The sequence below is a fragment of the Centruroides sculpturatus genome, unplaced genomic scaffold, assembly GCF_000671375.1.
Source record: "Centruroides sculpturatus isolate CEXI.00-Female unplaced genomic scaffold, Cexi_2.0 scaffold1595, whole genome shotgun sequence".
NCBI lineage: Eukaryota > Metazoa > Arthropoda > Arachnida > Scorpiones > Buthidae > Centruroides > Centruroides sculpturatus.
Window position 1 is genome coordinate 30933 of NW_019385698.1, and position 14457 is coordinate 45389.

The following is a 14457-nucleotide window of genomic DNA, read 5'->3' on the forward strand; positions in this document are numbered from 1 at the left end:
CATAGTAATGCAATAACTATGCATTTTTCTGTATTATGGACTGAAAAATGAATTCCTTTTATGAATTATGAATTTATAAAAATGAATTATTATATAAAACAACATGAACATAATTTAGTTAACAAATTATAGAAAAATAAGATTTAGAACTAAAAAATTATGTTTTTTTTTTATATAATGAAGTTTAAAGACATTTTTAAACCTAACTGAATTAGACTTTTATAATCATTGTAACTCTGTAAAAATAATTGAATTATGTCTTTGAAACCAGTTTAAAAAATATTTTTGTAAATTAATTTTAGTTTGTAATTTATGATAAAATATTTTATACAAATTTGTATTTAGTATTTAGCTCCAGAAGTACTTAGAAAGGAAGCTTATGACAAAGCTGTTGATTGGTGGTGTTTGGGTGCAGTTTTATATGAAATGCTCTATGGTTTAGTAAGTAGTCATTATTTTTAATATTCATTTATTTAATTCATTTCAATACAATAGTACAATTTTTAAATTTACTGTTTATATTATGTGTCTATTTTAAACAAATAAATTAATATTTAAATTTGTTTATTTGTTTAAAATTTTAAGTTTTAATATAACATTGTAAATTTTTTTTAATAATGAGTTACTTAAATATTTTACTCAGAAATAAGATGAGGTTTTTATTCATTTATCAAAGTTTCAAATTCCTAGATCATCTTATATACGTGAGTGAAATATTCTTTGCGTTTTTGCAAATAATTTTTGTGAACTGTGTATTGACATTTTTTTTACCAAATTCTTACCCTCTGGTATTTAAAAACATAAGTATTTTATCTGGGTCGTTTGAATCATTCTTGTGTATTATTGGAAGTAAAGATGAATAGCAATAGGAGAAACAAAGCTTATGAATTGAATTTCAGATTGAAATTCCAAAATCACACAGTAGCCTGATATAAGATGTAATCCATTCCCTCATGAAAACAGATGATTATTCGGAAATCAGAATTCAGAGAAACTCATAAGTGTAATCGACAGAGAGTGGATTCTACTGTTAAAAATTAGCGAAAAAAAAAGGTTCCCAATTGACCAGCTTTACACGAACAAATTATTTGGTCGATTTTACAAGATTTTTCGTTAAAGTTTAAAATGCCAGTAATTTTTGCAGGACAATGTGTGCATTTACATTCATTAGATATTTTACTTGTGATTACAGGAAATAAAATTAGAATTTTATTACTAAACCTAATTTTCTTTATTGTGATCTTTAAAGTCATACCTTATCCTATATGCAAGGTCGTCTTATATTCAAATAAATAAGTATAACAAATTTTGTTAATTCAGGAAAATGTAATTTTCGATACCTTTATAGAAAATATTAAAGATTTAAAAGTATTAAAAATTTACAGATCTAATAAATTAAATATCATTCTGATCATCATGTTATTGATCATTATTATAATTTTATTCTAATATTTCTTTTTATTAATAAAAATTACAGATATTTTTATGTTCTGTATAATATTAAAATTATTAAAAATTTTGAGTGAAAGATTAAAGTTTGAATTTTATAACATTCAAAAATATTAATAATAGTTAATAAGATCAATTTTTTTCCAGCCTCCTTTTTACTGCAAAGATACTATGGAAATGTATAACAATATTCTCCACAAACCATTGCGATTAAGATCTAATTCATCTCCTTCAGCTAGAAGCATACTTGAAGGGGTAAGAATATTATAAAACATATTAATGACTATGTTCCATACAAATTATTTATTATTAATTACATATAAAAGAATAAAGAAAACAAATTAAATCATTAGCCTATATAATAAAATCATTCTTACATGATGATAGAAAAAATCTTTTAGAAATAAATATCCAATCAATAGAATGTAGGATGGTTTCCTAAATATCAATATATGATCTCATACGGTGACATATATTAATAAAAAATAAATCTCAGTAGATAGATTAAGTCTACAAAATGTTAAATCTATCTAAATATTAATCAGATAATTTAAATATTTTATTTTCTTACTTCTTTCTTAATTTGTAAACCAAAATTTTGGTACAGAAATTAAGAAAATACTCCAAATCCCTGTAAGATAATTAATATTAAATATTTTATTTGTTGATAGATCTTCAATAATAAAGTATCTAATTGAATTAATAATAGAAAAAATATTTGTTAAAAAATATTAAATACAAAATGAAAATTATAAAATATAAGTGATAATTTTAAAATGTTTCAAATTGAAGAACATTTGCTATTAGACAGGAATCATTGAATAGAAAAGAAAGAAATAATTACAGAGATTTCAGAAATAATAGATATTAATTATTAATGATTTTGTAGATAAAAATACTAAAATTTAGATGATATGCTTATAAATATAAAATTAGTTATAGCACATTATTATGGCTGATAAGATCATGTTTTTGTTTATCAGTATAACAATTTACCTTTTTTTCCTTTTTTTTTTTTTTTACAAATTCTTAAACCTTGGAATTAGTGCAATAGAATATATCATGATTATCTGATTTGAAGTTCATTTACATGAAATATCAAATGATACAATTATCAATTGATTTTATTTTCTGTGATTTTAAATTCAAATGCATTGGTGAAAGTTTGTATTTAAGAAATAAATATTGTTGATAAATTGCTTAAAAAAATCTATAAATTATATGTGCTTCTTTAGTTTAAAGAAATGATTAAAAGGAAATATGACTGTATAATTATGAAGATTTAAAATTTCATAGTTTGTGAATCTAAACAAGTCTAAGCAAATTTTAAAAATTATCTATAAAAATTATTGCAAATTCTGTCATTCACTCATTAGTGTAATTTTTCTTTTTTATGTATTAAAATACTGTATTATGATTAGTGTTATTTTATTAAAGAATTTGTAAAATCACAGTCATGTCTGATAAATTTTTAATTTTTAATTTATTTATTCTATGTAATATTATACATAGAATAATATACACAAATTTACAAACTAGTATGGGAAAATGGGTGAAATTCAGCATTGTTACAGAAATCATATTGGTTCTAATTAGAAATTACATATCATGGAATGTAAAATTTGCATTTCAGTTTCTCAGATCATATCTTACTATATAGAATGGCAACAGCTACTTTGAAATTGAAAGTACAAGCATTGTGATTCTTTTGCCAATGATTAGCATGCAATACTGAGCATGCAGTAAATGATTGTGGTATATGCACATGGTGAAAAATGAGTCTCACAAAGAGATACGATAAGACAAAGGAAATTCTTTAATTTTTCACCAGTATTCAATAAGTTTACAGGTTTTTGTTTGGATTCCGACAACTCCTTGAACAAAATGTCTAGATTATGAACTTGAACAGGAATGTTAACCTGAATTCTCGTGACAAAGGAACGGCTTTACAAAAATATGCGGCATTACAAAATTAAGCACGACTATCTTACAACTAATTATCTAGGAACTACTTATTCTATAGGGAAGGATAGAAGGAGTATTTGATAGGATAGAACTGAATGTGAATGGGTACCCAACCTAGCTAGTAACTTTATGATCGAAGTTGCAACGTAGATCTCTCTGCTGGACGACACGAAGTCCGATGATCATAGAGTTCGAACTTTTCCTTTTTACTTCAGGTTTCCCAGTAAGCTTCCGGAGGGGTTTTCACATTAGAGTACTTCGATGATTCTTCTCTCGTATCTGCTCTTAGACCTACTCACTTTTGCTCTGTTCTTGGTGATGCGAGATCGACTTGACTCTTTCCACGAAAAAGTCCTCTCAGCTCGACGTCTCTGCCAAAAGTGACCCCTTTATCTTCCTTTTAGTGCCTCCAGGCTAACCCGCTCCTTTTGTCTTTCAAACCAGTAGTTGCCACCCACAGAGAGAAGTTTCCAGAAGGGAGAGTACAAGAGAACAAAGGTCAGAGAAAGAATGGGAAATGAAATATACAAATATATTTATATATAAAAATATGGTGTACGACCACATGATGATGCTATCATCTACCCCTCCTTTTAGGTTAGTGATAGCAAACCCTTTATCTGTGCAATGATTTTAAGGTATCTGCATTGAAAGTTTAGAAAGTATTAATTTTTATAAATTATAAAAAAAATATTTGATATATTTTAAAATTTTGTATATATAATAGGAAAGCAAGTCCTAAAGCTACCATAAGTCTTAAAGACCATTTTAGGGACCTTATGATAATTATCATTAAATAAATAACAGCAGATTTCCCACTTAATGAAATATTTGTCCTGCAAGTTGGAATTACTCAATTTCAAATTTAGTTTTGGCCAACCTTCAGAAAAAGGTTTGTTATTGCTTCTTAGATTGCAGAAGCTATCTCTATTTCTAATAGAAATAGGTCAGTCATAAATTTGTAAAGAATGATAAAATGAGTAATTTACTATAGCCTAATCCAAGGGAGGCAAACTATCTTTGCTCCTAATGAAAATAGAGGTAGAGGTAGTTTCTCCTATTGTTGGACAGAGATGATAGCATTATTGTTTGATGCATGTTTGACTTAGTATATGCAAAAAAAAAAGTTTATATTGGTTACACTACTAGTTTTTGAGATAATTGAATAGAGAAATTTTATCACTACCTTGCATTAGAAAGATGATGTGTTCTTTGTTGAAAACAATTTCTTTATTTTTGTCATATATTTAGTTATACAATTTTATTATTTCCTTCATTTAGCATAGAAAACTTACTATAATTTTTTCAGTAATAAATTAAATGTTAAATGTTAATTTTTAACATAATTAAATTTTATCATTAATTATAAATTTATGTAGTTGCAGTTAAGCAATTAAGATTGCATTTGATATAAATTAAACTGTTCAATATTAATTCCTTATTTGCTATATTACAAAATTATGAAAATAAGATATTGAATAATGTAAAGATCTATAAATAAATTGATCAGATCAATTGATTTATATGTGTGTGAATTTTCAGTGATAAATTTTTTGTTGTAATTACTGATAATAAAAATTATTTATAAATTAGAATTTATAAGTACTGTACATATTGTATTAATATTAAAATAATTTTCAGTTTCTGTATTTTCATTTTGAAAATCAAATCTCTTTAAAAATAATGTAATACTATATTTTATGATTTTGCTTATAGCATCCAGCTCTGTAAGTAATGTATAATTAATATTTTCAGAATAATTTATCATCATCATAGTTATTTATTTATATATATTTTTATATATAAAAAGTTTAGTTTTAATAAACAATGTTTCATTTAGTAATGCACATTAAAGAAATTTATCTTTGTATTTTTTTGTTTTTTTAAATTTTTTAAAAATTTTATATTTCTTTTAAGTAGTAGTAGTAGTAGTAGTAGTAGTAGTAGTAGTAACTTTTTTGAATTATGAAATATTTAAAGCATGGAGATAAATATAGTGTGTGCATATTTAGTTAAATTTGTATATATTTTATTTATTTTGATCAAGATTCTAGTTCATAAGAATTTGGATTATGATTAATTATGAGTTATGATTGTCAAAGTTACAGTATTAAATCTTTGATATAATATACAGTGGAACCCCGGTTATCAAACGTCCTGGTTAACGACCAAATCGATTAACAAACTTTTATTTTGCAAAGTTTTGTCTCAGATAACGAACAAAATTCGGATAACGAACGTAACGGTATTTTGTGTCAAATTTTAGTTGGTGTTAGGCATGCGTGAATTAAGCATTGCTTTTCCGAGTGTTTGTGCTATACTTCTTTTTTCAGTTTTGTGATTTATATATTTAATCAATATGGCATCAAAGAAAGAAAAAAGTCATAGTGGCAATAGAAAACGACAATGCGCTATCGCATTTGAGAAAGATTTTGCTTAAAAGAGTAAGACAATCAACTTTAAATCAATTTCTTGTTCCTTACAGAAACAGTTTTTTCTTTGTTAAGTTATGGCAATGCAACACTTGGGCGATCTGACTAGGGGGAATGCCTTTTGGGAGGTGTTTTTAAGGGAAACTAGCCCCTATTTAGGCATTACAGACGTGGAGAAATCCCAGAAAACTCCACTTGGCCAGCCCATCTGAGCGAAGTGCGAACTCACGAATGAATCACCGTGTTCAAGGTACGAAGACCACTTAGCCACTGGTGGGTTTTTTTTACCAAAAGAGACTTCGACTCGAAGAATCTTCCGATGAAGTGCTACCCGTTATTTTTTTGGAGGGGATTCCCCTTCTAAGCATTAAGGTTCGTATATCTCCACTTTTCTGCCACCAACTACAACAAACGAAGGTATGTACAGTGCTATTTTATTAAACAAAGTTTACATGTTTGTTGCTGTAATGATAGATACTACATTCTATCATTCCTACATTTTCATCAAAGAAAATTACTGTATATTACAAATAAAATGACAAAAATTTCGGAGACTAGAACAGATTACTTGCATTTGCATTAATTTCTATGGGAAAAATTGCTTCGGTTAACGAACAATTCAGTTAACGAACGGAGTCACGGAATGGATTAAGTTCGTTAACCGGGGTTCCACTGTATTATACTTTACAGTTTATTACAAGATTATATAAATTATCAGTTTTATGTAGGTTGATGATTACTTACAAATAATTTAAAAATTTCTATTTTGCAACTGTGGTATTTCTTAGGTTAAGAATTGAACTGATGTGATGGATCTTGAATGTGTATCATTCCATCACTAGCTAAGCAACAAAGCTATTTTATACAACAAAATTTACAAAGTACAAAGTTGAATAAAATAGAAAAGAATAAGAACTTCAAAATAAAAACAAAAAAACCAAACATTGTCATATGACATTGTGTGATGTTTTTATTTTTTATATTTTCAAATTTCTTGCAAAAAATATCAGAAATTTCAAATAGATTATAACAGTTTAAACATATCTTATAATTTTCTAACATACCATATGTCCTTATTGAAGGTGGAACTATTTTTCTTTGCCTATGTATTAATTAAAATCAAATAATTTTTTTAAATTCAGAATAACAAATATATTATGAAGGAAAAACATTTTTGTTTTAAATTGTTAAAAGTTGATTAAAAGAATATAGATAAGAAAGAAGATAAAATTCCAAATCAGAATATTTGAATTTCAGAATTTTTTTTTATAAGATTCAAATATTAAAATTTTGTAGAATTTTTGGTAGACTAATCATATTAATTGCATAAATGTGTAATAGTTATAATGTTGTTTGTGAATGAAGAAACCTATTTATTAAGTGAAATAAAAGATTAGAGCTTATCTGGGGCTGTTAATGTCAAATGAAATAAAATAATACAATCTTTCTGTTTTAGAAATAATGTTTCCAATAAGTAACAGTTTGCTTTTTTTTTAATATAAATGTGTATTATTAGTATATATAAACAAATTATTTATTAGATAGATAAAATAATAGATAATCAAAGATGTACAAACTTGACAAGAAAAAAGACAGTAGTATAAAATAATAATAAAGCCTTCTAAGAATATACAGTTATTTTTTAGATTAGAAACAGATAATTATAAAATTCTAATTTTTTAATGGATTTTCAAGATCCTTGGCAGCCACTTTACAATAAAGGCTAAACAAGAAGCATAACTTGACTTTATTTCTTCTTGTCCTTTAGCCTTCCATACAGTCTGTAATGTTTAATACATTTATATCTTTCTTTACATTGCCTTTTCATCTTTGTTGGATACATTTTGTTAATCTTTTGTCAGGAAGAATGCTTGAAAATAAGTTAAGAAAGATAATCATAGAGCTAAACAAGCCTTAAAACATAAGACTTGTTTAGCTCTATGATTATCTTTCTTAACTTATTTTCTCAATGTTCTCAACCATCTTAATCTTGAATATTTGATTTCCTTAACTAAGAGAGAGTAGATATAATTTTCATAAAATTCCTTATATTATCATCTCCACCTCCTGTTTTAATATTTAAACTTCTGAGTTTAACTTTTAATAATCATATTGATAAAGTAATTAAGACTGCAGTGATTAGATGTAATATTGTGTAGAGACATTGCCAAAATATATCATCAAAGTTGGTACTAAGTGATATTTTTTTATTAATTTTCCATCCTTAATTGATTATACTTTTCTAGTGTGGGCCTCAGGTCATTGAATAAGGTATATTTTCTGTTTAATAACTAAGTCATCTCCTTACATAGAATCTGCATCTGCTGCCTAGTCTCATTTAATTTTTCCTGATTTAGACACCTATATATAGTATTTTGATAGAATTATTTTTATAAAAAATTTAATGGATTGATTTCACCTTGTGATGTTGATATATCCATACATACAAGAAGGGTGCAATACAATTTCTGTTTGCCAAATTACTGATGGAATGTAGCTTGGAGATCTTTTATGTACTGGGCTATTACAAATGTGAGAGATGTAGAACTTATGTTGTACATCACCTTTACTTGTTTAAGCATTTTTATAAGCAATATTTGTAGTTTGTAACCGACTGAGGGTTGTTTTATTGTTAAATGGGGAGGTCATCTCAAGCCTTTTGTTATTAATAAGACTTTACCGTAACCTTGAAAATAAATAAATACATTTCTAATGGAGCAAGGTCTTTTTCTAATTATTTTTTTATTTTTTTCAAAAAAGATTATTTCATCTAAGGTGGTTGTATTCCAGATTTCTCCATCATAAATTACTGATGGCTTAATATAAGTTTTGTATATTTCAATCCAAACAAAAACATCTGAGATGTAAAATAATTACACCAAGTAAAAAATTTATGACAAGTTAGATGATAGTCAATTTTTTTTTTCTTAGGAGTTTTACTTTGGTAAAGATTTAAGCTTCCAAGCACCGAGCTTATCTTTACCAAAGAAAGACTGTTACAAAAAAATTTGGCCATCATCTAATTTGTCATAAATTTTTACTTGATGCAATTATTTTACTTCTCAGTTGTTTGTTTGGATATCAACTGAATTTTGATTATGATTATGTTACTACATCAAGATGTAAGATGACAACATCTTACATCTTGATGTAGATGTTTTCATATTTGGCTGTCCAAGTTGGCACTTGGGACAGCCAAAGACCAAATGTTTTCAATACATTTAGTAAAATTGTTGTGAAAAGTTTTAATTTGCAGAAATCTGAGCTTTTTTTTTATTCTGAATAATATTTTGAATGAAAATCATTTGTTTTAGTGCAATTTAATCATTATAAGTATAAAATTAAACATTAAAAATGAAATAGCTCAATGGGAAACCCTGTGAACTTGACTTGTTGACCTGAAAGTTTTGTGAGCACCTTACTGATAACAAGAAAGGCTTAAGTTTAAAATTTGAGTTTTCTTGACCCAGTAGTTTTTTCTAGGAGTATCTGAAGTGCCAAATGAAGAAAAGAACAACAAAATATAGCCTTTATTGTAATTTTTGCATTTTTCAATTGCTTATATTTTGGCAACCATTATAGAAAATCCTGAATGAAAACAATTATCTTTTGAATGAAATATTCAGAATTACTTTAGATGCAGAAAAATCAACTGAAAATCAGCAATTCTGACTCCTGTATACGGTATATAGTGACTTTTTCACTTGATATGGAGTCACTACTGTGACTTGATTTTTATTTGGTTGGAAAATATTTTAGGTGAAGAATCATGTAAATTCTTTAATGCTCTCTTTCTGGTTTAACTTTTTTTAGGTTCTGTTATACTGTTAATAATTTGTTCTTAAGTATTTGAATGGTAATAGCAGTTTTGATTTTCAGATTATCAATTGATCAGTTTTTGGTCTTCGAGATATTCAGTTTCATTTTAATTGCTTTGGGTGCTATTTAATTTACATTTCTAAACTAAATTTGATGTTTTCTTTGCTAATTAGATTTGTCGTAGGTGAGTTTCCAAAAGAATGGTTTTATCCATATCATTTGTGGTTGCCTCAATAACACATTTTTTCTAAATTCAGTGTATAAAGCATATGAGGGACAATGCTCCTCTTTGACATAAATCTGATGTGATATTGAATATCTGATATTAAAAAATTAAGATAAAAATAATTTTATATAAAAGAAAGAATTCTATAAAATATTTGCATGAAAAATTCCCTTCTAAACTTTTAAAATTTTTTGACTAACAATAATGCCACAAATGATTTCAGTCAATCCAGTTTGTAGTTAAGAAATTTATCTTGAAACTTCTTTGAAAGGAATTAAATGTACTTAAATTCATATTTCATGTTTTTTCATAGCATTCAAATATTATCTTAATTGTTATATGATAACAATTAATTTTTTTTACTTAATAAGCTTCTCTCAAATTATTCCAGAAATTTCATATATAAGTGCAGTATAAGTATCAAGTAACTATATTAATGGGAACAAACCTTGGAAAATGCCAAGTTGGTAAAACACTTCAAAAAGAGACAGTTTAGGTATTTGTATTTGACTTAATAAAATATTGTAATTTACCCCTCATAAAATATTGCCTAATAAAGAATGTAAAAATTCCTCCACAATGAATATAAAAATTTTATTAACAATTATTTATTAAAATGCACTGCATGTATTAGTTTATATTCCTCAAAATGTTCACCTATAATACAGATATTCAAATACAGTTATAGTTTTATTGCATATTGATGTATTTTTAAATGTTATTATATTTGCTAATAAATATAATTTTACTATATAATAACAGTTACTTCAAAAAGATAAAAGCAAAAGACTGGGATCAAGAGAAGACATTGAAGAAATTAAGGTTCACGAGTTTTTTAGACCAATTAATTGGGTTGAATTGGAAGCCAAAGCTATTCCTCCGCCATTTAATCCAAACGTGGTATGAATAAATAAAAATAAAATCTATAAATTTTTATTGGACCAATTTTCTTATAAATTTTATTTATTTTAGCGAGATTGTTTTGACGTCAAGAATATTGATCCAGAATTTACGAGAGAACCCGTACCACGTAAGAAATTTAAAAATTATATAATTGTCTTTTATTAATTATTATTAAGCATTTTTGTTATTTTTAAACAGAATCGGTTGGAAAAAGCCAGGGAATGAGTGCAAGCGTACAAGATGCCGATAATGCATTTGTCGGTTTTTCTTATGCCCCACCACTAGACATGTTTTCATGAAATATTATATTTATATTTGATTGAGTGCTATATTTTCATTGTATGATTTTTGTTACCTGTTTAAAATAAACTAACGTGAATTATTTCTGAATAGAGTATAGCATAATTGAAATATGTTACTTTTTAAAATTTAACAATAGTTATTGTAAATTCACATAGAGATGTATATTTGAAATCAGTTTGTTATAATTATCAGTTTATGTTACATTGCAAATGATAATTTATATAACATTTCAACAAAATTTTATGCTATGTTATCATTGGTAAAAACAATGTAAAATTAAGAAGGAATAAAAAAAATGTATATTTTATTTAGTACTAATTAAAAACTGATAAGTTATATAATTATCTGTCTCAGTTATCAATTTCATACTTTCAACAAATTTTGATAAAAAGAACAACACTTAATCAAACTGAAAAGCTATTTTAAAAATATTGGGCTTTGAAAAACATTTAAATTCCAACTTCTATAACTTATTTAGTATTGTTGAAATATTATAATTTCTCTAGTATTTTTCATTCATTTGCAGAAAAATGTTCATTTGCAGAAAAATTTATCAAAAAACTTGCAATTTAAAATATTATTATTATATAAATTTTATTTATATAATATGTAACTATTAGAATGATTTTTTAAAATTAAATTTTGTCATTATGTAGCTGAGCGTGAATTTGAATATGAGAAATTCATAAAGAAAATATGATTGATATTAGAATCTTAAATTAACATTTAAAAAATGCTTTTGCATTTTATCAAAAAAAGAATTCCAATATTAAAATTAACTCCAGCAAAATTTGATTAATCACATTTAGAAAAATTTTATATAAATTCTCAAGATTAATTAGATTTTTAAAAAGTATTCTTAAATAATGTAATTATATCATCAATTAATTATTCCAACCATATATTTCTGCATTAGTCCAAATTAATATTATCTTGTATTTCACTTAATGACATTAAGTTTGAGAAATGAGTGGTACAAAAACTGGTGATGATGTTTCTGATTAAATCAAAATTCTGCAGATTTAGCTAAATATAAATTAATTAATGAAAATAAGTTTTTGTTACTTAATCTGATAATCAACAAAATGTTGAAAATAAATAAATAAAATAAAAATACTGTATATAAAATATATTGTTGAAATGCAATTTAGAAACAATCATAATATTGCACATTGTACATATCATTGTCTTCTTGGACAAGTTTCTCATTTATCAATTTATGTATAACCATAATCAAATATTTGAATTATTTAAAAGTCAGAATTAAAAATTTTGAATTAATAAGCATTATACAAGGGTCGTTCAAGGTTAAACGAGACTTTTGGGCATATAATTTTGAAGAGTAACTGTAGCATGATAAAACCCAGAGAGGGAATAGCATTATCCATCCCAAGATTTCGGTAGCAAGCATGACATATTTTGCACATGCATAGCAGTTTTGATGATCATGGCAGAAGGTAATGTGTTTGAAATGATGGAACAGGATGCATAATCAAATTTCTCGTGAAGGAAAAGGTTAAACTTGCTGAAATTTTGAGAAGGTTGAGTGCACAGGATGGAGAACAAATGCCATCACGGGCAAGAGTGTACAAACAGTGTCGACAATTTGGTAAAGGACAAGAGCTGGTGACAAATGAAGCACATGAACACATTCATCTGACTGCAGTAATGCCAGTGAATATCGCATGAGTTGAGCAAGTTATCCTGGAGAACCGGCGAGTAACTGTGAGATACATTGCAGAAGTCTCCATCAGTATCGGTAGTGTTGAGAAAATCATCTGCGAGCACTTACTGTTCCACATGGGTTTCCAACAGCTGACATGTGATCAGAAATGGGTATGCAAGGAAACATGAGAAACTTCTGAATCGGTTTTGTATTGCAGGTGATTAGCTTCCAGCAATTATCGTATGTTTGGGCCCCATAAAGAGCATCTGGGAGGAATGAAATTCCAGACAGACGATGAACTGCAGCAAGTTGTCCTGTGCTGGCTATGACGTCAGCCCACTTCTTTCTACAAGAGAGGTATCAGGGACCTACCCTGCTGCTGGGAACAGTGTCTACATATAGATGGAGAGTATTTTGAAAAATTGACATAGTTTATACATGTTTTGGATATTCCTTTTGGTCTGTAGAAATAAAAGCTTCGTTTAAGCTTGAATGACCTTTGTAACACTTCATAATTTTATTAATTTATGTGTTAAATAGTATGTTATAGTTGTAAATCTCTAAAGATTAGAAAAAGTTTTTTTTTTGCCAATAATGTTTATGTACAGAATTTGTGATTATGTATAGGGTGGTTATAATTAAACTGGCCCTATTCAAACCTCTAGAACCGATTCTGCTTATTGAATTTTGAAGAAACTTGGTACATATGTTATATAGACCATGGGGAAAAGATTTCTGCAATGAAAAAAAATTACCGCCAGATGACGCTTTTCACGAAAACCTCGGAAAGAAGGCAGACCTACTATAAAGGACTGCATTCAAAGCCATTGTTCTTTGAAAAATCTCTCTTCTGAAGGCCCTAAATGATGCTGTCACAAGTGCACATTACTGTGAACTCCTTCAACAGCAAGTCGTTCCTGTAAGACAGGAATGACTTGCAGGCAATGTTTACAGACAACTGTCTTCATGAAAGATTGAGCAGCATCCCCACATTGGATGACATGTCAAGGAACTGCTTCAGGCTAACTTTGGCAAGAATCATGAAATATCCAGAGCTTTTCAGGATACCTGGCCTCCTCGTTCACCAGACTTCAATCTCTGTTTCTGGTTGTGGGAATTCCTAAAAATCATATTTATGGAGGCAGGATTAGGACTCTGCCTGAATTGAAAGCCAGCGTATCAGACCAAAAAAGTATTTTGCTTTTTATGAACCCATTCTCAATCACTTTTAATGTAATAATGGAATATCCAACTAATACCCAGTTGGAAATTACAGAAAATCAAAACCACACTTCCTTGAAACAGATATTTACTGAAACTGTTTCATCACAACCACAGCAGAAGTCTTCAGAAAATTTAATAAAATTTTGGAAATTAGTACCAAGGGAAGACTTCCCTGCAATGTGTGATCTTGTTTTGCAGGTTTTAAGCAGATTTGGCTTAACATATATTTGCGAAAAGGTTTTTTCTACTCTACACTATGTAAAAAATAAATACCGCAGTTAAAGAACTGCGTCTCATATTTCAAATTTGATATTATTATCGACATCAGATTTGTCACCAAATATTGAAAAATTATTAGCTAATAAGCCCCTTCATAGGTCTCATTGATGTATTTTTTATTAGGTATTATTAAAACATGTGCAACTTAAAACTTTGATTCAAATACCTATCCATTTATAGAAGAATCATGA

General features: G+C 27.1%; 1 protein-coding gene across 1 annotated transcript in view; it reads left to right on the forward strand.

Moving 5' to 3' along the window:
- LOC111641299 (serine/threonine-protein kinase Sgk2-like) overlaps positions 1-11333 on the forward strand; it is a gene marked incomplete at its 5' end in the record, with an annotated part of 34249 nt that extends 22916 nt beyond the window's left edge. Inside the window, 5 exons of the mRNA XM_023387452.1 lie at positions 346-441; positions 1597-1704; positions 10654-10791; positions 10864-10921; positions 10993-11333. Coding sequence (XP_023243220.1) covers positions 346-441; positions 1597-1704; positions 10654-10791; positions 10864-10921; positions 10993-11093 — 501 coding nt within the window. The remainder of the gene's footprint in view (positions 1-345; positions 442-1596; positions 1705-10653; positions 10792-10863; positions 10922-10992) is intronic.
- Between the last annotated feature and the right edge of the window lie 3124 nt (positions 11334-14457).